We start from the raw sequence: 27,341 nt of genomic DNA, 5'->3' as shown, positions 1-27,341 counted from the left end.
TTCCCAATTCCTAGAGTTTAAAATACATATTTACTAAATGCAGAATAACCATAATATTACACAGCATTCCCCAAATGCATACCCTTTCCCATGTGCCATGGGTCAAAGTAGTGCCTGATTTCCTTCTTTTCCTCCCTTAAAAACTTTTGCACGCCGGTGTGTCGGTCCGTCACAATGGCCTCCACACTGACACCCCTCTCTTCCAGCATAGTCAGACTCCGCACAAAGCCCTCCTTCTCCATGCGCACGCTGTTTCCAACCTCATTGCTCTAATAAGACAAAAAATAAATTAGGTGCTGAAATGCACAGAGTGATCCCAAATTACATATTGAAACATTCCTTGAATTCCATTACCTGGACTAGTTGGATGTCAATGACTTTGTTATTACGGAGATTCATCATCGTGTAACTGCCATATTTGGCCGAATGTCCTACACGAATGCAAGTTATACATTAGCTGACTTTTACTTCTGATAAATGTTAATGAAATGTATTTACCAGGTGAATCTGCCCGCATGTCCCCGCCCAGTGACACAGAGCCGCTTTCAAGAGCCTCCCTGATGAGGTCATCCTGCTCCAGCTTCCACTGCCAGTTGACCGTAGGGATGAGGAGCTTTGCCTGATGCCTGTAGAAGCACTGCTCTGACAGTCCCTGAATACTGAAGGCCCCCAAGAACTATAAAAGGAAAAAATAGGTTATCAACTGATAATAGATGGAAACAAAATCCAAACAAAATAATTTTTGCTGTACCTTTGAAATCTGGCTAAATGATGAGCCGGTGAACAGCACAGCAGCACAGAGCTGTAGGTTTCCAGCTGGGATGTTGTTCACCATGGGCTGACTGGACCACTGACTGGAGAACTCACAGCGAGGACACTGTTGAGTGACCCGCAGCAGTGTGCCGACTGTGATGGTGTCCACAGCACAGCGACCAGTGCAGACAGGACATCGCCTGAACAGCTCCAGCAGTTGGTCCTCGTGAACAATATATTTTTTGTCCTTGTGTGGAGGGACTTCAGTGGGAATGCTATATAAAATAAAGGATATTTCATCCCTCAAAAAACCAGGACGCTGTATATTTTTTTTCTATTAAAAAGCTAGATTTCCTTTTTACCTTGAACAGTTCACAGTGCTGGCGCTGTCATCAATGTGGAAGCTGGGGTCAGACGCTGACACCTCACACCTTCTCCTTTTTAAAGGTGTAGAGGCTGCTCTGGGACTGTCAGGAAGAGGGATTTCCATCAGGTCCTCAGTACCACAACCGACGCTTGTGTAAGCGGTCCGGGCTTGAGTAGCTGTACAAAACACAAACAAAATAAACAAACATGTTAAAAATGGCCGTAATTATCATTTACACAAAACAGAGTGTTTTTAGAAATAAAATGACTGTATAAACAATAAAAAGAGATATCACCTTTGCTTCGCCTGCTCGGCTTCACATTGGCCTGGACACTTGCATGCCTTACAATGACTGGATCAGTCTGGCAGCCAAATTCTCTGGTCACTGGCTGAAAACGTAAATATACATATTATTTTTAAAATGTACACTACAGAAGAAGGGTAATGTGTCACATTTCCTTAGTGCATTTCATTGTTGTCTAATGCAGATTAGTGAACGTAAGCCAACATATGGATCCCAGCACCTGAGCACCCAATAACCATACGGTCCACCTGGAGTGGTCAGCCCTCTCGCCCCTCACTGACCACGATCACATATCACACGAGCGCGCGCGGAGCCACGGGCACCTGCCCGGTCAGTTTAGCCACACATTAGATGTTAGCTATCCGTTAGCTTTATAGGTTAGCTTGTAGATGCACTCACGTTTTGCGCAGCTGCTGTCAAATATGAAAGCTACTGTCATCGCGAAAATGTAGACTAGTTTGGTGCTCAGTCTCAAGCACAATTACGCGCGGTCTCAGCGTAACTTTGTTGTGCAGACTGATGCATTAGCCACTCCCGCTAGCTACAAAAGGCTATAAAAGTTCACATGTCATAATATACAGCGGTGTAACTGTCAGCTCACCGTCTCATGCGGTTCATAGCTCTCTGTTTGAGCGGGGTTAGAGGAGTTGCCAGGCAGCTGATGGATGCAGACTGCTGTTTCTCTGCCCAAGTCAAGTGAACGAGTGCGGGGCGCACCGCTTGGAGCACACGCAGCAACAAGCCTCACCCAGTGCATAGTTTATTTACACGCCAGATCCCGCATTGTTTGAGACACTACTACAATCTATTTCAACGTGCACTATCGAAATTCTACTTACATGACATTAGTAGCAGTTTTAGGTTGTTGTTATTCTCACTCACCTCAGATTGGCGCCTGAAATCGTCCTGCTGGCGGGGCAGCAGTGTCGGTGGGCTCAGTCGTGGAAGAGCAAGGGTGGGGACTGCCTCATTCTTCAAACGAAGAACCTTACTGTAGCCCAGCTCAAACTCCAAGGAGTTGGCGAAGGAATCGCAAGTAAAATGTTGGTTGCAAACTCCAGCACGAGGCGGGAGTTCGCAGTTTTCCCCCAGGCCAATTGCGCGCAGCCACTGGCGCCTAATTTCTAAGTCCTGAGGAAAGTAATGTAAACCTACAGAACTATGACAACCTACAACACTACACTTTCTCCCCATCCTAACAAACAAGACTACAACACTACACCTAATATTACACAATACAGAACACTAAATACAGCTAACCTAGCTAATTCTTATGCTAAATGCTACTAATCTCTCACTAAGACTAAACTACAACTAAATCTAATAACTATCTAAACTACGACAAACTAATAAATCTAACTAAAAGCTATGCTAATAAATCTAACTAAAAGCTATGTAATAAATCTAACTAAAAGCTACGCTAATAAATCGCAAACCTGAAAATCGATATAAAGACACTCGCTATTCCAAACTCCAACTCGCTACGGGGGCGTGTGCGGAGTGGGCTGCTTTTATACTCCACAGAAGAGAGGCCGCTGACGTCGGCGCCCTCCTGCTGACGTAAGCGCCCCGCTCAGAGCTAATCACGAAGGAAACCAACAGTAAAGCATGTAATGCACTCGATAAGGTGCAGATGGCGCCACACAGACGGTTTTGGACACAAAGACAGGATTTCAACAAATATGCACTAAATTGTTAAAATAGTGACAGATACATGTAGACAACACTATAAGATACCCATTTATACAACTTAGCTAGACAAAAAAGTTGATTTTGGGGTTAGTTGTTCTTTAAGCTTTCAGTCTCTATATCTATTATTAGTTGTAGAGACCTAGAGACAGTCTCCCTGTGTGTAAAGACATGGTTCTCCTTATTAAAATTAGATTACATTTTTCCAGTTTTCGAGATAGTATTGAATTGGATGATCCTAGAAAGTTGCTTCAGCCCAATCCTTTCTTTAAAAACGTTGTAAATACACACATTAATAGCCTAAGTTCTCCCTAAAATATAGTCTTGTGAGTGGAAAGTATACACGGTCCGCATTAAGGACTGAAGATAAGGCTATGAACAGCAATTAGCTCATTTTGCATTACTATGGAGGACTAAAACTGCCAAAATATTAATATCATTTTAGGTTAAAATCAATACTGTGAATAAATTGCTGTAATTATTTTCCGTCTGCGTTTATTTAAGCATTTATTTATTATATTAGCCTCTCTGGTGCTGTTCACAAATGGTTTACATTCTAGCTCACAGATATTTATGATGAGTAAACAAATTTGCATGTGGTGTCCCCCAGGGTTCGATCTTAGGCCCAGTGCTTTTCAACCTGTATTTGCTCCCTGTTGGTGTTAATCAAGAGTCAACTTTCATAGTTACGCTGATGATTCGCTCAGAGAGAAAAACCTTTACAAAAACTCCTTGTATTGTGACAAAGTGCAGCCCTGACCCTACAGTGAAATCTCTCTGAGCCCACTGTTTCTCTGCATCTCCCGCCTCGTGTGGAATCCAGTCAATCCAAACAATAGGTGAATCCTGCAGCCCAGCCTTTCACTTCTACAGGCAGGTCTCTGGACTGGGCGACAGAGTGCCGTTGTTCTCCGGCTCTTTGAGGAACTTCTCCACCTCCTGCGAGTCTACCGCCACGCTGTCGGGCCGGGCCGCCATTTTCTCCTCCTCCTCCTCCTGCTTCAGCATCTTGTCCCTCTCCTCTTGCCCCTCTGTGGACTCCGCGGTGCTCCCCGTCTGGTGATGGTCCAGGGCCAGGCTCTCGGGGCTTCCCTCCTCCTTGGCGGGGGCCTTGGCTTTGATGCAGAAGAAGTTTCCGCAGGCTAAGACGATGGCAGACAGGCAGACCTCGCAGCCCGCCAGCAGGAAGACGAACATGTACTTCTTGGTGCGGTCCAGAAGTTGGCCTGTGGGGAGAGAGGAAAGATGAAGAAAACAGCAAACTTTTCACAATAAAAACAACTCCCCACAATAAACTTCACATCTGACACAGTCTGAAATAAAAGGAGCAGAAGAGGAGAGCAGTCCAATGACATCTACCCTGTTGTATCTGTTATTTTGTAACAAATTTCATGTACAGTATTTACAATAATCAAATACAAAACAATAATTTTGATGCTTGTTCATACCAAATATCTGACATTATTTATGTCCAAATCTAACTCTGACATTAGAAGAATTCCTGACTCTTTTACTTCTTCTTCTTTTACCTTTGCTTTGAAATTTTAAAGACGTCTGTTCTTTTCAAATAATAGTGACTTTCTCTTTTCTCTTTCATGGATGTTCATTGGAATTATTTTTATTGGCTTTATACAAATTTGAAGAATATTATAATCAGCTTTGATGAATCTCCATATTATATATTTGTAAATGAACAGTGGCTGTGTATATGTTTTACCGGTCGAGCACCAAACGTCCACACAGTTAAAGATGGTTTAATCATTTTGTATAAAGTGAATGAAGCAGATTTAGGAGGAATTTGACTTTGACACTTTTCATTTGATATAATTTGTTTTTACTTCCATTCCTCATGAATGATGACTCCTAAGAATCTAGTTTCTCTAACCTTTGTCTATTTGTTTATTTTTATTCTTACATTACGTTTTTCTTTTGTCATTGAATACTACTTACTTGTGTTTTACATTGAGAACTAATTGATTTAAATCAAACCAATGTTTTATGTTTTTGAGTTCTTCATTTACTACTGCCGTTGCCTCCTGTATATCTTTCTCTGAGCAAATGTTGGTTCAAAAGCCTCGTAAAGACGACTATTATCAACAAGACACTGATGGATGTTTATGTTTACATTAACACAAGCCAAATGTGGATAGATTTTCATTCTGGCTTTTAAAACATTTAGTCTAACAAGCCGCTTTGTGCGGTGGTTGGGTTCCATACTGTTCAGCACTAGCACATTCATTTCCACTGGCACTTTGACATTGAGCGTTTAGTGGCGGAGCTCGATAGATTTTCCCCGTGTAAATGGACAGACAGCGGTGCAGTGGTGCCCCACATTACTGTAATTATGCTGGAATGCTGTGGCTTTGGCTGGAGCTGGCAGAGGGAGCTCATTTAAAAGCAAGAATCAATGCAAAGTGTGTTGTGAGGGACGTAAGGTCAAAGGATTCCCACAGTGAACTGCGAGCTGGACTGGACTGTTGCAAGATTAGTGATGAAACCGTGGGATTTCCTGATCTGTAAGGAATGCTGTGACTCTCCTGACAGTTGTGGTGTGCATACTGGACACTGACCGGCGCCCGGGGGCCCGACGAGCACCGCGATGGCCTCCATGAGCAGCACCAGGCCGATGGCGCTGGAGAACTTCTCTGTGCCCACGATGGTCATGAGCACCTCGAACTGCAGGGCGCCCACCATGCCGTAGGAGATCCCGAAGAAGATGCAGAACACCACCAGGGTGGGGTAGTCCGACGCCTGGCAGGAGACAGCAACGACAAGGCTTAAAATGGGGTTTTAGAAGAGCTAAACTAAGACTAATTAGGACAAACTTGGTGTGAAATGCATTACGATTTTAATAATTGACCGTCTGGGCCTTCACCAACTACTCCACCACTACAAACAAATGCTGAATTATGTATGTAAAAAGAGTGAAAAAAAGAATGACTTCCATAACAGACTTCCTTCCCCCTCGCTAGGCCACGCCCCTAGTATGACGTGTTGCCATCAGTACAAGCATGGCCGTATCTACCATTGAGGAAATTTTAGCTTTTTTTTCATTTTATTTTTTTTACACATTGAATCCTGCGCAAATGAATGTTGTAAAGACGCGCTTCTACAGGCGGAAGAGCCTCTAGTTCAGACGTGGATGAGCCTGTTCTGAACCTAAATGTGTCCACTCTGAAACTGGACCTCATGAGGTGCTTTGGACCCGAGTGTGTAAAACTCTGCGGGGGCGCGGGGGGGGAGGGGGCGCGGCTGTGCGTCAGCCTCACTACAACAGCAGCGCCTTCAGCATGAACCGCGCCAAAGTTTGATCCAGATGCAATTTCTTTGCTCTCTGTCATAAAGAGGGAGGAGCCAGTGCGCGCGCCGTCACGGTGACCTCGATTTACAACAGGAGTTTTCCTCATTCTGATCTGAGGAGCGAGAGGAGAAGGAGAAGCGTCTGCGCCTCATCATCGCCTCCTCCTCTGCTGCTCACTTTGTTACTGTCTCATGCAAAGATTGTCCTGCGTGTAAATGATCTTCGCTTTAATGAGCTTAAACCAGCGCATTCACCTTTGTAGCTGCCGGTGGTTTGACAGTGAGGGCGACGCAGAGGGGGCGGGGCCAGAGAGGGCGACGCAGAGGGGGCGGGGTCAGAGAGGGCGACGCAGAGGGGGCGGGGCCAGAGAGGGCGACGCAGAGGGGGCGGGGCCAGAGAGGGCGACGCAGAGGGGGCGGGGCCAGAGCGCAGAGTCCAAACCAGAGTCTGATGTTCAGAATGAGCCAAAGCAGAACCCTCAGCTTTACCCATTCACACCCACAGCCTTGTTTTCAAAACAATTTTCATTTAATATTTCAGTATTTATTTAGGACAAGCCATTCGTATTACCTCTCACTCAGGCGAGTAAAACTGTAAAACCTGCTTCACAGTAATAATGGATGAAATAGATGTTAAATAGATATTTTATTTTGTGATATTCATCATGTCAAAGTAGGGGGTTCGTGACTCGTGCACGGCTGCACCCCCTGCCCTGGGGCAGACTGATGGAAGCGAGGCCAGTCTGCGCCATCTGCACGTCCGACCACCGTCCACTCACTCACACATTCACTCAGGCTCCTGGTCCCAAACGGTGCAACAAAAAGACATTTTTGAAAATGGCTCAAGGATGAGACAAAAGTGTTTTTGATCACTTAAAATACAGGAAATTGTATCTGAATCTTTAAAAAATTCCTGGGGGAGGAGCCCCAGACCCCCCGGTTTAAAGAATTATCCGGACCTCACTGTTTTTTACATCCTGGCTACGGCCCTGTGTACAAGTGATATTAAATAATGATATATACTGTATTCTACTGCTGCAACTTGTAACTGGTACGTTTCGGACCTCCGACAAGGAATACTGCGTTGGAATGCTTCTCAAAGTGGTAATTACAACTTGAAAACTCGGAGATGATCAGAGAGCTCCGAGTTCAGATACAAGATGAAGACAATTATGGCGCCCCCAGTGCAGAGGTGCAGCTAATAATAAAACTCTGCATCGGTGGTATGCAGAATGTTTTGAATAATATCTGCTGTGAAGAAACATTCAACGTTAGCATCTGGTTTGCATCTTATTAGCATCGTATTAGCATCTTACTAGCTAACTCTCGTAGCATTAGCTGCTTTGTTTACATACAGGTTTATTCAGTGTAATTCAGCTGGAACGCTCTGAGGTTGTAAGTCGTAATTTTCAAGTGGGAAAAATCCCAGTGACCAATTACCTGGAACGCAACAAAAGGCCCCTCCCCCTACCAATCACAATCCCCGGTGCCATAAATTTGCCCAATGAGACATCTTTCCCTCAAAACAGCCTGTAGGTCATGTGCACAGGGACCGGGGAGGGGAGGGGGGGGGGTTTACTTTGAAGATTTCTCTCTTCTATTCACAACAGAATCTGAAAATGAACAAGAACAAGACGTAACGGCGCTCAAAAAACATAAAGAAACATGTCCGTGATACCAAATGTGCTGCTCAGCCAAGTTATAACTCGGGTCTGCAATTGGCTTGTTGCACGGTGCGGCTATGCTAGCTCCTCTGACCTGAAGCTGTGAGCGCCTGGACTTCCTGTCTGTATTCTTTTTCTGGAATAATAATCATATTTTCTAAAGATTACGTGGTGGGCAGTGAGTTTCCGGTAGACGATCATTTACTGTGTGTTCAAACCTTGATGTAACGAGTTCAGAGGAGACGCCTGTGATCATAAAGGATTGATGGTTTGTCTTGAAGCTAAAGGCTAACATGCTATAAAAGAATTGAATAAACAGCACCATTTCAAATTGTATAATGCTTTAAACCAGGGGTGCCCAAACTTTTTTGTCTCCGAGGGCCAAAATGAAAAAGTGCCTGTGGGTCGCGGGCCAAACACGGCGATGTCAAGCGTGAAACACATAACTGCAAATAATAAAAGTTGCTTTATTTTCTTTTTTAGTATACCTTTGCATTTTTTGTTGGATATTCAACTCATTTTTGTAACTTTTTTGTCATTTTTTTGTCAATTTTTCATCAATTTTTTGTCATTTTTTGTCAATTTTTTAATCATATTTTTGTCATTTTTTTGTCCATTTCTTGTGACATTTTGGCCAGTGTTAATTTTGACAACATATTTTATTTTAGTTTTAGTCTTAGTCTTTTGACTAAAATGTAATTTAATTTTAGTTGAGATTTAGTCAAAAAAAGCTTTTCAATTTTAGTCTAGTTTTAGTCGACTAAAATTGCATGTCAATTTAGTCGACTAAATTTAAGACTAATTTAGTCGACTTTGCATTTATAATATTCATTATAATCATATTTAATCAAGGTCTTCGACTTCATGGGGCTGCTTCCACATGAAAAAAGCACAAACCTGTTCATTTGGCAGTGAATTTAAAAGATATGAGGCTTTTTCAGACGGTCAACAGAAGTTTGGATGATTTTAGTCTCTCCTTTTTTCATTTTTATTTAGTCTTATTTTAGTCGACTAAAATATCTGGACATTTTAGTCACAGTTTTAGTCTCATGAGAAACTTTTAATTTAGTTTTAGTCCAATTTTAGTCGTCAAAAATATCACTTTGACTAAAATTAAGACTAAATGTTTTAGTCGACGAAATTAACACTGATTTTGGCCACTTTTTCATCAATTTTTTGTCACTTTTTTGTCAATGTTTTCTCACTTTTTTGTCACATTTCCATCACTGTTTTCGTCTCAGTTTTGTTGCTATTTTCACAGCTTTTTTCCAGAAGCTTTTGGATTGGGGTAAAGCCAAACTGGAGAAAATGTGCTCGGTTCAGGTGGGAGTTAAGGGGTTAAACCTGCTACAAAAGCCTAGTTTTAGTAGAACAAAATCAATTATTGTAGCAATATAGAGCAAAATGGAAACAACAGCACCACCTGTACCTGCAGTACCTACAGTGAGTCAAAGAAAATGCCATATTATATCATTTTGAAAGTGTCAGTTCAGCATAAATTCTTTTTTAAGTCATAGATGTCAACGATTTTTGTTTCCTTAATTTTGTGAAAGGAGTGAAACAGCGCCCCCAATTTGACGCTGGTGGACAAAAACTGAACTGCATCTATATTTGCCATTGAGAATGAACGGGAGAGAGTTATTGACCAGATGCGGCGCAAAAGTAGGTCACCCTCTGGCGGGCCAACCTAATTGTTCCGGCGGGCCAAATTTGGCCCGCGGGCCCCACTTTGGGCACCCCTGCTTTAAATGAATGTTAGCCTTTAGCTTCAAGACAAACTCACTGATCCTTATGAACATAGACGTCTCCTCTACGGAAATATTTACTCTGTACAGCAACTCGTTCACCTGCAGGAAGTGACCGTCTACCAGGAACTCACCGTCCACCAGAGTCTGTAGGAAATCCGATGATTCGAACGAGTCTAAGCTAATCTTAATGGACGTGAATACGAACAGGAAGTGCTAGCGCCCACAACCTCAGCTCAGAGGAACTAGCGTAGCCACATTGTGCAACAAGCCAATTGAAATTCAGCTTTGAACTTAAATTCTGGATTAAAAGTTACGCAGTGTGGCTTTAATGAATGAACTTTTTTAGGAATCTTTAGCCGTAAATGGGGCGTTCAGAGCTGCACCGGTCGCTAACCAACGTTGAGCATACCCAGCCTGCAGACGGTGATCTGTTGTCACGCGCTGGGGACATAATTAGCGGCGCACATCATTAGAAGGCGGGGTCTGCTCTGCTGGTGTCCTGAGGTGCCCTTTGGAACGTCATGTACACAGGGGGCTGAATCTCCCATAATACCTGGCTGCTAAAACAGGGAGTGGGTGCTAGAGCGTCAAGATCAGATTACATCGAGATACAACACAATCACATCCAACCGCCGCTGTGTGATGATAATGTTTTGCCAAATGTGTTTTTTATTAAACCACAAAAGAGTCGCGCGTTTCAGAATGGTTCGGTGTTCGGAATTATTTTGTTTGCTGGTTTTCCGACTGCTCAATTACTTAACATCTTAACTCCCGCCTGAACCGAGAGCATTTTCTCCAGTTCAGCTTTACCCAAATCCCGTAGGCCAGTGTAATGCCTCATTTGAAAACTAAGATCTACAAAACTCATCTAAATGGATCTTTTTCCTTACGTCATCAGATTTTTTCCATCTCTCTTGGGGGGGGGGCATTTTATTTGGTCTTTTTTTTTCGTTCTTTTTTATGTCATTTTTTGTTTTTTTTGTCATATTTTCGTCACTTTTTTTTTCTTTTTTATGTCATTTTTGGTCTTTTTTCGTCATATTTTTGCCATTTTTTTGGTCATTTTTTGTCATTTTTTTGGTCTATTTTATGTCACTTTTTTGTCATTTTTTGGTCATTTTTTCGTGGTCAATTCAGGTGGGAGTTAAGGGGTTAAAGAGACTAGATGCAAGTTGGTCATTTCATGCTCACTACTGCCACCTCTGGTCTTACGTGGAACGGCAGTCTCCATATTAAGCTCGTGCATGACGGCACTTCGGACCCGAATGAACACCTTTTTGAGTGACGGTTCAGGATTTTAGAGGCAGTTGTGAAGTGGTGAACAGGTCTGAGCTCATTCTACACATTAGGACATGGATGGAACATGTAGGGGATGAAAATACTTACTTTTAACATTTTTAAACTCCGTATAGTCCCTTTAAGAGTGGGTTTCAAATTACTATTTGTTAATTCCTAAAAATATTCCACAGAGCTTAAAGCAGTACTAAGTAACTTGTTTACCTTAATAAATCCTTTTCGAAGTCCCTCTGGGGGCAATACAAGTGGTGATGGGATGATGGGGGTTCTTTTATCTCTCTCTGACCAGAAAACCATGCTTGCAACTTTCCCTGCTCCGACCCGGAGACCCAATACACACTAAGAAGAAGCTAAGCTGCACTTTAGCCGTATTTACAGCCAAGTTTGAGTGACAAAAATGATCTCCATTGTGTAATTGAGTTGTGGCACAATGTACAGAAAAAAAAAGAAGAGTTAAAAAAAAACGCAACATGCTCCAACACCTGCAGTGGTGCTTATGGCCTCTAGGGGCAGTTCTGCTATTACTTAAAAAAAAAAAACAGCACAGCAAGGACAGAAAGCAATGGTAAAGGTCTGCATTTGTTAGGATAGATACAGACGGCATCTTAGCAAATGCCCATATATGGCTATGTCTGAAGCAGCCAGAAGGGGAAAACAAAACAAAAACTTGACTTTCTCCCATTTCTCCACCATTGCTTTAAGAACCTAAAAACCAGGAAGCTTCATGCCAACGAGTGCCGTTTTTTTTCCGTTTCTTCTGAACAATTTGCTGTGAAAAAACATCCATATGGACCCGATGTTGGCTTTGTGACAAATATGTAAACAGTCTGTCAGAAAACGTCTAAAAAGAGTGAAAAGTGTGATTATGATGAGAGGTTTTCATCCCCCTTGCCTAAGCCACGCCCCCTTGTATGATGTGTTGTCGTCTGTATCTATAATAGTGCATAGTTTTTAAGATTAAGACATTTAGAAATAACCAAAAGAATCCTGGACAGATTATTTTGTATTTGCTGTATGCTAATATAAAGTAGGTCTAACAAATTGCTGATCCATAAACAAAAAACATGAATGTTTTACAAACTGAAGTCAAGCTAAAGCCGATAATAACACACTTGTACATTATGGCTTTAAGCGGCTTCTGCTGTCATCCGGTTGTGTGTGGGTTCAATCACTGTAGACAGTTCTGCCTGTTTGAGGTCCACAGAGGAGGACATGGTGATGAGCTTAATGTCGGGGAGCAGTTGTTTTCTCTGGGCGCGCTGTGTCCCAGACGGTCAGACACAGGTCAGCTCAAGTATGAGTGAGTCATGTTGTGGATTTTCTTGCTTAATAAAGCTCAAGAGATGTTTGTCTAGTCAAGATGTGAAGTTTTATTACACAATGCATCGCGGAGAAGTTACCCATGACACGAGTTCATGTTAAGCTCTACTCTGCTCAGCCCTGGCACTACCTTTATAGGTGGGCACCACAGACAGAGCAGCAGGACAGGGGTCATACACAACAAAGGGAAGCCCAGAAACACAGAGAAATGGTAATACAGTTGGAGATGTTAATGCAGCCACCAAAAGGCACTTTGCATGGGAATGAAATCATGGTGGCGTTTGGAGGCAGAAGGAGATCTTTTGCTGTTGGGGAGATGGGCCATTTGGGACCTTTGTCTAAAGGTGCGAGGGCCTCGTCTGGGGTCCAGGAAAGGCCGGTCCCTCTACCTGGTTTAGTCAAAGGCCCAGCAGGGGACCCAAGACAGGACGCCAGTGTGGTCACCAATTTAACTAACTAAATACTAATACTAAAATGCCATAACAGTCACTTTACAGGAGCACACTGATGCATGATTTAAACAAGCCCTGGACGTTGCCAGATAGAGCTCATGGAAATTATCCATAAAGATGATGCGATTTTGTACTGTGAGATAACAGTCCATACATGGCCTTTTCATTGCCCCATTTAGGGATTGATAAAGCTATCTGCTATTTATGTATCTAACATATTCAAAGACTAAATATATCTTTGCATTTAAAGTCATTAGGAACATAAAGTCAAATGGGTGTATTTGTTGTTGGTAAATATGACATTTTGGACATTTCAAAAGCCTAAATTCTATAATGCAAACAAGTCATGGTGACAATACAATACATTTCCTTATTTTTTTTTAATGTAGCTTTCAAATTGACATCTCTATGATTTTGTTTGTAATGACTTCCTAAACGTGAACCTCTCTGCATTGAGTGTTGGTTTTACTGACAGAACAAATGCAATGCTGAGTTCTACATAATCACAAAAGCTTTTCACATGATGTAAAAGCGGTTTATGCAGAGACTTTTAGTTTCGGTTCTAGAGCAGGTCATCCAATCAGGAAACCAGATCCAAAGGCTAATACTAGCTAGCGCCTGTCCTCCAGTCTGAATTCTGGACAGCTTGAGCTTGTGTCCCTGCGGCTCAAGGCGACCCAGGTGGAGTTGTGATCGCGGCAACTTCGACACCTTTAAAACCTTTAATAACAAGCTCAGGCTCAAACACATACTGTACAGTGGAAAGCTATGGTCACACAGGCAAAGCGGCCCAAACAGCGCTCCTCACCTGAGATCCCACCAGGTCCGTGATTCCGTTGAAGAGCATGGCGAAGCTGAAGAGGTAGACGCAGCGGGGGCGCACCCACTTCAGCCCCGCGATGATCCCGCAGGTGGGCCGTGCGAAGATGTCGATGAAGCCCAGGATGCTCAGCAGCAGGGCCGACTTGGTGTCCTCGTAGCCCAGCTCTTTGGCGTAGCTCACCACGAACACCGGCGGCACGAACAGACCCAGCACCATGATGGAGGCCGCCACCGTGTAGACGAGGAACCCGCGGTCTTTGAATACGGTCCAGTCCAGCAGTTTGGCTTTGGGCTTCTTGGGCACGTTCTCCGCTTCGTCGCTGGAGGGGGCCTCCGCGTCCTTCTGCGAGCCCTTGGGGGGCAGCAGGGGCCTCATGACGGCCGCGCACACGCAGCAGTTGAGCAGGAGCCCCCCCAGGATGAGGAAGCCGCCCCGCCAGCCGTACTTGTACTGCAGGACCTGTCCCAGAGGGGAGAGGCAGCAGAGGGCCACGGGGCTCCCGGCCGCCGACAGCCCGTTAGCCAGCGGGCGCTTCTCGCTGAAGTACCGGTTCAGCATGATGAGGGAGGGCTGGAAGTTCAGGGCCAGGCCCAGACCTAGAGGACACACATGGAAGTACAATATTGCTGGGTTGCAGGTGACATCACAGCGTTCTAAAGGCCTATACTATTGTATAGAGGGAAAATTATTTTGTTTTTGAGGAAGTTTTTGGACTTGTACAGAGAGAACATGACTGTGACTGATATTAATGATATTTTTTTAATTCATATATTTTCTTTTTAGCTAAGACTTGTGAAAGTGTAATGTTGTTAATAGGAAAAACTGGCTCCTGCCCCCCGCTGGGTCCTGTGACATCATCACATTCTAGAACTTGCAACCCAGCAATAAGACCAAAAACCTACCAAAACTAGACTCCAATTTACAGAGAAAAACATATTATACCTTAGCTTTTACTTTGGTTAAAGTGGACATACGTATGCACACTTGAGAGCAGGGTCCTGCTGGGGTCTCATCTAATGATTTAGACCAGCCCATGTGTCTATGGAGTTATCCGCTGCCCGCCTCCTCACGCACACTCGCTCCCGTGAACACATCACCCCTGTCCTTCAGAACCTCCACTGGCTCCCCGTCCCTCATCCAGTTCCAGGTCCTCCTCATCACCTTCAAAGCCCTCCATAATGTGGCCCCTCCAGACCTCACCGACCTGCTCCACCATCACACTCCATCTCGCTCCCTCCGCTCCTCCAACGCCGACCTCCTGTCCCTCCCCTGTAAGACCAAGCGCCGAACCTGGGGAGACCCAGCCTTCTCCATCGCCGCCCCCACACTCTGGAACTCACTGCCCCCACCGCTCCGTGCCTGTTCTGACCCCCCCACCTTCAAGAAAGAACTCAAACCCCACCTCTTTAAAAAGGCTTTTAATATCGAGTAACTGCCCTCTATTTGAATGTCTTAATTTTATGTGTGATTTTATTCTTGTTTTCTGTAAAGCGTCTTTGAGTGTCTTGAAAAGCGCTATACAAATAAAATGTATTATCCCATGGTCTGGGTGAATACTGGATTCTGATTGGCTGGTGCATTATTTTGGTATAACCGCACACGTAGTCCGGTAGTTAAATCACTGGGATATCACTCCGCTGTGGCGTCGCCATAGCAACGCATGACACAGCTGAATCAGATAAAGGCGTAATTAGTGACTGACAGGAACGTATGAGATGGATTTAGTGTTTGCTAAATGTTTGTAGAGGAGAGTGAGCAGCTAGGTTAGCTACTGTTAATAACATATGAGCTTTACATTTCTATTGGAAACGGTTAAGGCTATTCATCATTTTCAGGCGTACATAAAATGATCCTGCATTGAAGCATATTTGTCTGGATTAGTAAAGTCAAACATAAAAGTTTGAGTTGGGGGGGCCCAGGTGTGAGCGACTCCACCGCAGCTGTTTCCATAAACAGTTGAGCTGGTTGAGCTAGCTAGCTTTAGCTTCAGGTTAAACCTTGTAAAAGGTAAATAACTCCTGCCCACGAGTGCCGCATATCGGTGTTTCCTTCCAGGGAAAAGTGTTTCCGGGTTAGTCCTGTTGTGTTGTGATTCTGTGCTGATGTTGTGTCGTTGAGCCTGACTGAGATCCTCGTAATAGCTGCGGAGAATGACTCGCTCTGAGACCAGCCTTCAGTGACCGGCTAATAACCCACATAAAATAGTCCCGTAGTCTGGCAGATTTAGTGAGTTTAGTAAATGAAACAAATACTTATTATAAATGTTACGTTTGTGGGACCCTGGTATAAGCGGATTAAACAACGAGGAGCCGCATTAGACGTTATAATGCACTTCGCGGAGTAACTCCACTCCGCTGTGCGTCGTGGTGTTCTTGACTCCGCGTCGTGCATTATAACGTCTAATGCGGCTCCTCGTTGTTTAATCCTTACTTATTATTATTATTATAGCTTCTAGCAATATCTCTTTTTACACACAGTCTGAGCCTGATACAACTCCTCAGTCAACATCAAGTTGTAGATAAAAATGCATATTACTTAGCACATAGCACTGAGCGCTAATCCCTTTTACGTTCCTTTTTCTCTTCCCTCCATTACTCATTGGACTGCACCAACTTGAAATAAAGCGGAGGGGCCTTCCACTTTAACACTTCAAACGCCCCTCTGAGTTAGTTCAATATCTCCCTGCCACAGTGATGAAAATTTCAATACAAAAGTTCAATCTGATTTTCATACATCATTCAGTATTTGATAGATTTACATGACAATTACGCTTGTGTTACTAAATCTATATCTGGAAGAAACTCTCTCAGAACTGGTCCGGTGATAGATTATAGTCTTTAAAAATATAGAGGACTTGCTTTGTGTTTGCTTTATGATATGACAAAATCCAGGAATTACAGACCGGAGCTTCAGCAGAAGAAGAAACAGATAAATTCTGAAAACACAGCGGCCGAGAGCTCGCACGAACAGTATATCATAAACACGCTGGAGCTCATGATATCCCGTGAGTGTTTTCTTTGAACAGAGCCCATCTGAATCAGCGGTTATACAGGTCAAGTGTATCAAGTCAAATGAAGCAGATAATAGGCTGGATGTGTGACGTGACTCCGGTGAAGCGTGGCACAGTGTTATCGGTGCCCTCCTGGGTCTGCCGCGGGACAAACAGCTCCTTTTAGAACCGTTCCTGATTCTGCCCACGTGCTTTTGTGCAAACTCTCACAGGAACCGCTGTCCCCCAACGACGCGGCGGCCAGATGTGGCTCGACATGCGCTCGAGAAGTTAGCTCAGGTTATGACTTTAACAACAATGATGATGGCGATTTGTTGTTAAAGTCAAATTATCAACATTATACTTAAAAACGCCTTTTATATGATGATGTGGTTGAGTGGTTGTAGATGTATAAAAGTAATATTTATAGGCTAGCTACTTTTATCATGTTTCTGATGCAGTGGGGCTGGGCACCATAAAAAAAATATAATAGATATCGGCACTTTAACGATAATGAATACATTCATTTCCTTCCATTTAATTTCTTTTACCCTTGTGACATTTATTTGAGGTGAAACAACCAAGAAACTTCCTTTAACAACAAAAGGAGAGAAAAAAACACTTTCCACATTTTTGGGAAATTTCACTTCACTTTCATTTCAGTTTTTAACAAATTTTTCCCATTTCCCTTTTCTTTTTAAAATTTTGTCAATTTTTTGCCCAGTCTTCCCACGTTTTCCCCCAATTTGAATTTTTGTCATTTTTTCCCCACAAAAAAAAATCCCAATTTTTTCGTTGAAATTTTGACCACCTCCTGTCCTATTTTTTTGATGACCAACAGCATCAAAACTTTTCATATTTTTTCATATTATTTTTTTATGCCAGTAGTACCTAAATTAGGGATGCACCGATACCAGTATCGGGTATCGGGCCGACAACCACAGGCTTGTACTCATACTCGTACTCATTCATGAGGTCCCGATACCAGAAACCGATACCATTTGACGTGCGGCCAGTGCACCTACGAGGCGCAGCTACGAGGCGCAGCTACGAGGCGCAGCTCTCAGCTGAGGAGAGACGAAGCAACAAACTGGAGAATTGTTTAGTGTAAATACAATAATCCACATAGAGCTGACTTTATTACAGACTGCGCTCTCTAAACCAGAGTCTGAGCTGGATTTAACCAGAGCTTAATGTTAGCGCTGCAGCGTCTGCAGTGTTTATAACATACAGGCTAACGTTGCTAACTCGCGGCTAGCGCAGTTTTGGCCATTCTGACGCCGTTTTATGTCCAGGGGTTTATTCTTCTGAAAAACTAACCCAGCGACTACAAAGTCCTCAGAAAATCCAAATTAAAGACACACAGCATGTTTATATTGAGGGAAAATGAGCTGCAGCAGAACAATGAAAACGCTGTAGCTTCTCGCTAAGTTACTACAAACACACGAGAAAATCTACAGGAGCTGAAGTAAAGACGAAAAGAGACCATTTAAGAAACATCTCAATACTATTGTTACATAAAAACACATAAAAGAATAAAGCTCAGGCATTGGGAGCTTTTGGACATGGGCTTTTCTGTCTGTGATGGACAGAGACATAAAAATAAACAATTATATTGAATGAAAATAAAAATAAATAAATAAATGGCATCAGCACAATTCTAATAACTGCTCTTAAATGTGTCGCCGACTTTACTTAAGGAAATGTAAATGAGTAAATTAACTAATTACAAACCAATCTGCTGTGGAAAAGTAAAGAATGTTGAAGAAAATGCCTTGTACTCGAATCGGTATTCGGTATCGGCGAGTACTTAAATCCAAGTACTCGTACTCGTATCGGTTTTAGAAAAAGTGGTATCGGTGCCTCCCTAACCTAAATCAGAGGTGTCAAACTCATTTTGGGTCAGGCCAAAACTCAGCTCCCACAGCGGGTCGTGGGCCGCGTATAATAGAGAAAGAATTTCCAATAATAATAATCTGTGATTTGGTCAAAGCCCAAACTTAACTGTAGCATCATTAATAACAACGCTATACACTTGTATTGCACTTTACAAGCCTGTGTCACAAGCTCCTCAAAGTACTACATAGCAGTAGACATTATTCATTCACTCCACACTTGGTGGTGGTAAGCTGTTATTGAAGCCACAGCCGCCCTTGGGCAGACTGTCCATTTACCACGTGGCTATATAATGTGTTGTTCATATCCTGAGCTCTCATTATGTCAGTGCCCTCTGCTGGACACGTGTCGAACTCTTTCCTTTTTTAAAAATTTAATGCCCCTGGAATTTATGCTCTACAGGGCAGGGGCCGGATTAAATCATCTCACAGGCCAGATCAGGCCCATGGGCCGTATGTTTGACACCCCTGACCTAAACCTTTTTTTCGACCCCATCTTGGGATTGTTTAACGGTGCCCAGCCCTGTGATGCAGCACTAATGACAAGTTCATCTGAATAATACACATTTCTCTTTTGCTTTTTTTTCCTAATCCGAGTAGGTGATAAATCTTAGTATCAGATAAACAGACAGATAAAGAAAAAGGCAAACAGGGTCTAAATACTTTCTAAAAGGCCCGGCGCCAAGTCCGTGTCTATAAACAAAGTGCGTACTATAAATCTGCTGTGTTTGTAGAACCAGTTTCTGATGGATGGAACAGAAATGGATGTCTTGCCCTGTCCTTGCCGTAGTTAATTTGGCTAATGTGTGGTTTCAAGGATGAGGAAAAAAAGAGAGTTCCTTTAACGTTCGGCGAGAGAACAGCAGCAGCTACGTTTGTGGAGACAGGTCACCCGCTAACACTGATGAACTGACACGAGAAGCACATGTTTGTAGAGGTGTAAACTACAGGATTAGACAGTTTTAGACGTGACACTAGGCCTCGTGTTGTTGAAAAAGGCTTTGCCAGTTGCGACCAGGCTGATGTTTCGATCGTGTAGCGCAGTGGTTCCCAAACTTTTGGAGCTTTGGGTGACCAGTCGCGAACCCCCTACTTTGACGCGATCGAAAACGCAGTGAATATCTATCTATAATATAAAACGCAATCGCGAGTAGGGCGGGGCTTAAGCTCCATAAGGGCGCCGCCATGTTTATTTCCCAGAATTCCGCGGGCGGGCCCCACGTGACCGTCCCACCAGCCGCGGGCATTGGCCATGGGTCCATATGGACCGCGGTACTACTGTCCGAGGACAACCCGGCGTCACAACAACGCGAGTGCACGAGATCTGAGTGCGTGTGCGCATCCAAACAGAGCGATGTGAGTCATCGTCACTCACTTACTGCAGCTGGTACAGTGACATCCTCCAAAACACATCTGCGTGTCTTTGTTTAAGTCTCTCCTGCAGTGACCGAGGCTGTGCTTCATTATAGATCCAGTGCTGCGACATGTCAGAGGTGCAGACACATGCGTAAGATCCAATCCTGGCCATAATCCGTCTCCAAAGCTTTGTCTCCGAAAAAAAGTACAGCAGAAAGTTGCCAAACAACTGACCAAACACGAGCTTCAAATAACACGCGCTGCTCTGAGAGCTTCAGCCTCCGTGTGCGGAAAACGAAAATGAAACTACCGCTTAACGAGCGCATGGCCTGCACTGCGATGCTTTTTTCTTTTTTTTTTTACTTCGCTGCTGTACCATTTGTTTTCTATTTTGCTTTCACGTATTGTGAGCCCAGAGGTACATTTGATTATAAAGCAGCTTTGAAAGCATTGCCAATTGTATTCTAAGATTATAAATACTGTCTAACATTAGGCTATTTCATTTCAAAACCTACTTATTATTTTTTAGATTGCACCGTGATGCACCAAACCGGGGTCCTGCACCGTGAACCAAACCGTGAGAGCTGAACCCCTCATATTTATCCATAATTATTCCACTGTCTCTTGAATTCTATTTCCTGAGTTTATCGAACATATTGTGGTTGTAGTTTATAAGAAAGGAGCACGGCTGCATCAAACACTCCAATTGCAGTTTGTTTGAAATTATTTTTAGCATTCATTCTTTTAAACATTTGTAGTGGCCATAGTTTTTGAAATGGGTTGGGAACCACTGGTCTACAGCTGAGTGATGGGTTATAGGGACTGTACTGGACATTTCTTTGTAATAACTCATAATCTCAGAACATCAGACTAGCGAGGGACGGCCAAAGGCTGGGTCTCAGCTAGTAGCACACAATCAAATATTTCATTCATTATCACAATGCACTCAAGCTCAAGTTTTCAGCATTTAAACAAGTCTGGCTTCTCCGGGTGATAGGCTATTAGGCTATTAAAGCTTGCCCCCTGAGGTTCGGTTCTGGAGTGGATGGTAATTTAGCTCCAGAACAAGCTCATCCCCATCTGAATGAGAAGACTTTCCTGTGTGGTGGGTTTAACGGGTCGATTCTTATCAGATTGTGCTAAACATATTTCTTTGTGAACCCCCTGGGGTGTCCTGCGTACCACAGTTTGGGAACCTGCTCTTGGTCTGAATTTTAGACTTCTTCTTCTAGCATGTGATTGTTGTTTAGCAGTTTATATGTCAGTCTTCTCTCTAAAGTTAATGCTCCTGTGGCTCTAAACCTCCAGCCCAGTCTAGACCACTGACTATGGTCTAAATCGACCTTCTCTCGTTGCGCTGCCTGTTGTCTCCTGTCCCCCCCCCCTGTGTGCCAGTGCGGAGGGGGTGAGTGTGTCACCGAATCCTCCGGTCTGACTTATTGATGAGCCTGGCACCGAGCAGGGCGTGTGGCAGGGCGTCCGTACCGGTGATGACCCCCGTGCAGAGGTAGATGTGGATGATGCTGGTGGCGAAGGAGGCCAAGATCATGCCCAGGGAGGCGAACAGACCCCCCACCATCATGACGGGGCGGCAGCCGAAGCGGTTCACCAGGACGCTGCACAGAGGGCCTGGGGAGACGCAGTGGAGAGGGCGGATGTTTAGTCATGTGACTTACCGTACAATAGTAAAGACTAAAGCTTCTCAGGGTGCTGTTGTCGAAAAGGTTCTTGAATATTGTGATAAGGATATTACCTTTTTTTTTTTTTTTAATATTGTTTTTATTATGCAATTAAAACGTTAGCACAATGGCAGGGCAAACAGACATCTGGTCTTACAATAGGGGGAGGGGAAAGAAAACCAAAATGTACATTCCCCTTCAATTTACATACAACACTTGATAAGGATATTACCAACACAGTACTATTTATCGTAGCAAAAGCCGCCATCTGTACTTGGTAGTTTAAGTTTTAAGTGTTGTACTTTTTGCCCCTCATCCAAGACGCTTCTTCAGCAGCACTTAAACAATAAGGATCATTAACGCTGCTGAAAAAGCTTCTTGGATGAGACGACACGTCCAAAACTTGAAGTAAACGTAGCTTTCCACCACCGAGTATGGAGTGAATGTACAACTGTCTCATGTAAAAGCGCTTTGTGACTATATGTCTGTGAAAGGCGCTATATAAATAAAGATCTTCTTCTTCTTCTTCTTCTAAACCAACATTTCAGCTGAAAACTGTAAACATGGCATTCGAAGAGCGTGTAAACTGGTGTCATTTACACTTTCGTGGTCTAAAACCTTCTAATGCTGTGTTTGTCTTGCCTGTCATGATGAGACTACGATGAGACTATGAACAGTAATTTGGATTTTTTTTTGAGGAGTGAATAGGACGGCAGTCGAGGGCAGATGCCTCGACGACCTGGTCCGCGTGCGCAGCTTCACGAAGTTTGGTATTTTCAGATACTTATTAACTTAGGGGTAGGTCATCCCAAAGGTCATGATTTTCAAAGAAATTGAGATGTAAAGCCTGTTTGAATCCAATTTAAAGTGCATGTGTAATGTGCCCTTCTCAAGACCAGTTTTTCTTTTCTCCCCAATATTAAGTATCATTTCTTTTATTATTCTTAGATATTTGCCCGACTAAGCCAACATGTCTGAGATACCTCCCCACCATATTCCATTATTATTGCAGCCTGATTTCAATGCTGTGTAATGTGAACACAATGATGCCAGCATGTGTTTTCAACCCTCTGCACTTCTTTATCCCACTCTCCCACTCGTCCCTCTGTGCCTGAATGAGTCTGGGTGAGTCTGGGTGAGTCTGGGTGAGTCTGTGTGAGTCTGAGTGAGTCTGTGTGAGTCTGGGTGAGTCTGGGTGAGTCTGGGTGAGTCTGGGTGAGTCTGTGTGAGTCTGGGTGAGTCTGAGTGAGTCTGTGTGAGTCTGAGTGAGTCTGTGTGAGTCTGAGTGAGTCTGAGTGAGTCTGTGTGAGTCTGTGTGAGTCTGGGTGAGTCTGGGTGAGTCTGAGTGAGTCTGTGTGAGTCTGAGTCTGGGTGAGTCTGAGTGAGTCTGGGTGAGTCTGGGTGAGTCTGTGTGAGTCTGTGTGAGTCTGAGTGAGTCTGTGTGAGTCTGTGTGAGTCTGTGTGAGTCTGTGTGAGTCTGAGTGAGTCTGTGTGAGTCTGTGTGAGTCTGTGTGAGTCTGGGTGAGTCTGGGTGAGTCTGGGTGAGTCTGTGTGAGTCTGAGTGAGTCTGGGTGAGTCTGTGTGAGTCTGAGTGAGTCTGGGTGAGTCTGGGTGAGTCTGGGTGAGTCTGGGTGAGTCTGGTTGAGTCTGTGTGAGTCTGTGTGAGTCTGTGTGAGTCTGTGTGAGTCTGGGTGAGTCTGGGTGAGTCTGAGTGAGTCTGTGTGAGTCTGGGTGAGTCTGGGTGAGTCTGAGTGAGTCTGTGTGAGTCTGTGTGAGTCTGGGTGAGTCTGAGTGAGTCTGGGTGAGTCTGGGTGAGTCTGGGTGAGTCTGGGTGAGTCTGAGTGAGTCTGTGCGAGTCTGGGTGAGTCTGAGTGAGTCTGTGTGAGTCTGGGTGAGTCTGTGTGAGTCTGGGTGAGTCTGTGTGAGTCTGGGTGAGTCTGAGTGAGTCTGAGTGAGTCTGGGTGAGTCTGGGTGAGTCTGAGTGAGTCTGGGTGAGTCTGGGTGAGTCTGGGTGAGTCTGAGTGAGTCTGAGTGAGTCTGGGTGAGTCTGGGTGAGTCTGAGTGAGTCTGGGTGAGTCTGAGTGAGTCTGAGTGAGTCTGTGTGAGTCTGAGTGAGTCTGAGTGAGTCTGGGTGAGTCTGGGTGAGTCTGAGTGAGTCTGAGTGAGTCTGGGTGAGTCTGGGTGAGTCTGAGTGAGTCTGGGTGAGTCTGGGTGAGTCTGAGTGAGTCTGTGTGAGTCTGGGTGAGTCTGGGTGAGTCTGAGTGAGTCTGAGTGAGTCTGGGTGAGTCTGGGTGAGTCTGAGTGAGTCTGGGTGAGTCTGAGTGAGTCTGAGTGAGTCTGTGTGAGTCTGAGTGAGTCTGAGTGAGTCTGAGTGAGTCTGAGTGAGTCTGGGTGAGTCTGAGTGAGTCTGGGTGAGTCTGAGTGAGTCTGAGTGAGTCTGAGTGAGTCTGAGTGAGTCTGAGTGAGTCTGAGTGAGTCTGTGTGAGTCTGAGTGAGTCTGAGTGAGTCTGAGTGAGTCTGAGTGAGTCTGGGTGAGTCTGAGTGAGTCTGGGTGAGTCTGGGTGAGTCTGGGTGAGTCTGGGTGAGTCTGAGTGAGTCTGTGCGAGTCTGGGTGAGTCTGAGTGAGTCTGTGTGAGTCTGGGTGAGTCTGTGTGAGTCTGAGTGAGTCTGGGTGAGTCTGGGTGAGTCTGGGTGAGTCTGGGTGAGTCTGGGTGAGTCTGGGTGAGTCTGGGTGAGTCTGGGTGAGTCTGGGTGAGTCTGTGTGAGTCTGTGTGAGTCTGAGTGAGTCTGAGTGAGTCTGGGTGAGTCTGGGTGCACCTGTGCCGTAGAGCATGGCCAGCAGGATGGAGGAGACCCAGGCCATGTCGCTGTAGCCCACTCCGAACTCCCGGATCAGCTCCTTGAAGAAGACGCTGACCGCTTTGGGGAAGGCGTAGGAGAAGCCCGTGATGACGAAACAGCCGAACAGCACGGCCCAGCCCCAGCCGCCGTCGGGGGCCTTCACCGCGGGGCCCCCCACGTCCAGGGCCACTCCTCCCATGATGTTTCAGGCCTGGGAGCAGAGACAAAAACAATCATCTTCTTTTACTGCACGTCTTTCACCACAGGCTGCGGGATGGGGTTTCAGTTGATAGGGTTATCCAGAGCTCATTAGCTCCTGTCTGCTTCCTCAATAAAGATTACACACAAGGACGTTTGTCTGGGCAAACATCTGTCTGTCTGAGTATAGAAGACTTACTTACATTAAAACGTACATTATGTCAAGGAGAAAACGCGTATATAAATGTGACCTGATATTTAAAACACTTGAGATGCATGTAAAATGAAGAATACAAACTAAAAACTCACAGATATCAATTTGAGGGTCCAATTTTTCATTATGAATATAACTAGTGCAATAGTAACACATTGAAATGAGATTATGGATATCCTGCTTCTTAGAGCAATACCAATATAGATCGATACTTTATCAAGTATCGCAACACTTTCAATACTCGTGTTTGGATCATTGTTATCCTGCTCCTTTGTTTTCCAATAACAGTCACAGCACTTTGTTACATTTTGTGTTACAATCTCAACTCAATAAACATCAATACACTTTGGACACTTGACTTTTTACACATTTTCAGGCAAACATATTATTTATTAGAATTGCGTATTAATATTGACTTTTATTTTTACATACAAATTGTATAGATTCCCTTTAAAGGGGCTGGAAGCAAGTTCGCCATTTTATACTCACTACTGCCACCTCAGGCCATACGTGTAACTGCACCTTCTATATTAAGCTCGTGCAAGACGGCAATTGGCTTGTTGCACGGTGTGGCTATGCTAGTTCCTCTGACCTGAGTGTGTGAGCGCCTGGACTTCCTGTCTGTTTTCTTTTCCTGGAATAATAATCATATTGTCTAAAGATTATGTTGTGGGCGGTGAGTTCCCGGTAGACGATCATTTACTGTGTGTTCAAATCATGATGTAACGAGTTCAGAGGAGACGCCTGTGATCATAAAGGATTGATAGTTTGTTTTGAAGCTAAAGGCTAACATGCTATAAAAAAAATATACATCAAAAAGGCACTATTTCAAATTGTGTAATGCGTTAACCCTTAACTCCCACCTGAGCACATTTTCTCCAGTTTGGCTTTACCCCAATCCAAAAGCTTCTGGGAAACATGTGTGAAAATGGCAACAAAAGTGAGACGAAAACAATGATGGAAATGAGACAACATTGACATAAAAGTGACGAAAAATTGATGAAAAAGTGGCAAAAATGTGACAAAAAAATGACCAAAATGTGACCAAAATGCGATAAAACATTGAGGAAAATAATTACAAAAAAATTGGCAGAAAAGGACAAAAATTTGACAAAAAAATTACAAAAATGTGACAAAAATGTGACAAAAAATGACAAAAATGTGACAAAAATGTGACAAAAATGTGACAAAAAAATGACAAAAATGTGACAAAATAATGACAAAAAAAATACCAAAATTTGATAAAAAATTGATGAAAAAAAATAAAATAAAATGTGACAAAAAAGTTACAAAAATGTGCTTAAAAAATGACAAAAAAAATGACAAAAATGTGACAAAAAATGACCAAAATGTGATTAAAAAATGACCAAAATGTGACAAAAATGTGACAAAAAATGACAAAAATTTGATAAAAAAATTACAAAACAGTTACAAAAATGAGTTGAATACCCAACAAAAAAATGATGGAAAAAAATCTGATGACGTGAGGAAAAAGATCCTCTCGCTTCAGGCCGGAGTTAAGAGTTTAAATTAGCCTTTAGCTTCAAGACAAACTCACTGATCCTCACAAACATAAAATTCTCCTCTATGGAAATATTTCTACCAGGAACTCACAGGTCTAAGCTAATCTTAATGGAAATGAATACAAACAGGAAGTGCTAGCGCCCACAGCTTCAGCTCAGAGGAACTAGCGTAGCCACATTGTGCAACAGGCCGATTCGGCCGAAGTGACACATTTTTGAGTGACCGTACAGGATTTTAGAGGCAGTTGTGGTGAACAGGTCTGAGCTCATTCTACACATTAGGACATGGCTGGAACATGTAGGGGGAGGAAAATACTTAATTTTAACATTTTTAAACTTATAGTCCCTTTAAGGTAGTACTTTTCATAATTACAAACTGTAATGCGTATCAGATCGGCCTCTGAGTATCAGGATACGTATTGGATCGTGACAAAAGTGTTTTGTCCAAGCCCTACAATCTAGTCTTTGAATCGTTAGGCTTAGAATATAACATCAAGAAATCCTCTTGGACTGTAGCCATTTTAAAGTTAAGCTTATGACTGAAATATTTGTCGTCAGTAGGTGGACATGTTGTTTCCACTTTCCAGAGTGTGAGAAAATTGTTGATTGTTACTTTTTTCAGCCTTTGTTAAGAGAGAAAACTGGCCTGTGGTCTACTCAACATGTATGAAAGTCTTCAGGGATCTGCTTGGAAAGGGCTGGACAGCCACTGGGAGCCGTTGTCCAACAGACTGGAGAGTGACTTTGCATACATTTGGAGAGGTCTAAACATAGCAGAGTGATATAAATATATAGCAGAGTGTGCATACGTAGAAAGGTAGTGGATGGGAAGTGACTCACTCGAGCAGAGAAGTAGATTGTTTCGGCGCGGTCACAGCATGCTGTCTCCAGCAGTGCAGACGGTCAAACCTCTGTACACAAAACAAGGCG

The 27,341-nt window shown here is 43.7% G+C and overlaps 1 protein-coding gene across 1 annotated transcript; it reads right to left on the bottom strand.

Moving 5' to 3' along the window:
* Positions 1-3,850: 3,850 nt before the first annotated feature.
* On the bottom strand, positions 3,851-27,341 carry slc16a3a (solute carrier family 16 member 3a). Its single transcript, XM_079564251.1, has 6 exons — positions 27,252-27,341; positions 24,453-24,687; positions 21,442-21,585; positions 13,702-14,312; positions 5,684-5,864; positions 3,851-4,339 (listed from the first exon to the last, which is right to left on the bottom strand). Exons 2-6 carry the CDS (start codon positions 24,673-24,675, stop codon positions 3,981-3,983), a joined length of 1,518 nt encoding a protein of 505 aa, XP_079420377.1. The 5' UTR covers positions 24,676-24,687; positions 27,252-27,341; the 3' UTR covers positions 3,851-3,980.

This window comes from Gobius niger (assembly GCF_951799975.1).
Source record: "Gobius niger genome assembly, chromosome: 10".
NCBI classification, from domain to species: Eukaryota; Metazoa; Chordata; class Actinopteri; order Gobiiformes; family Gobiidae; genus Gobius; species Gobius niger.
The sequence above is the reverse complement of the archived record's forward strand: the minus strand, read 5'-3'. Positions and strand labels throughout refer to the sequence as shown.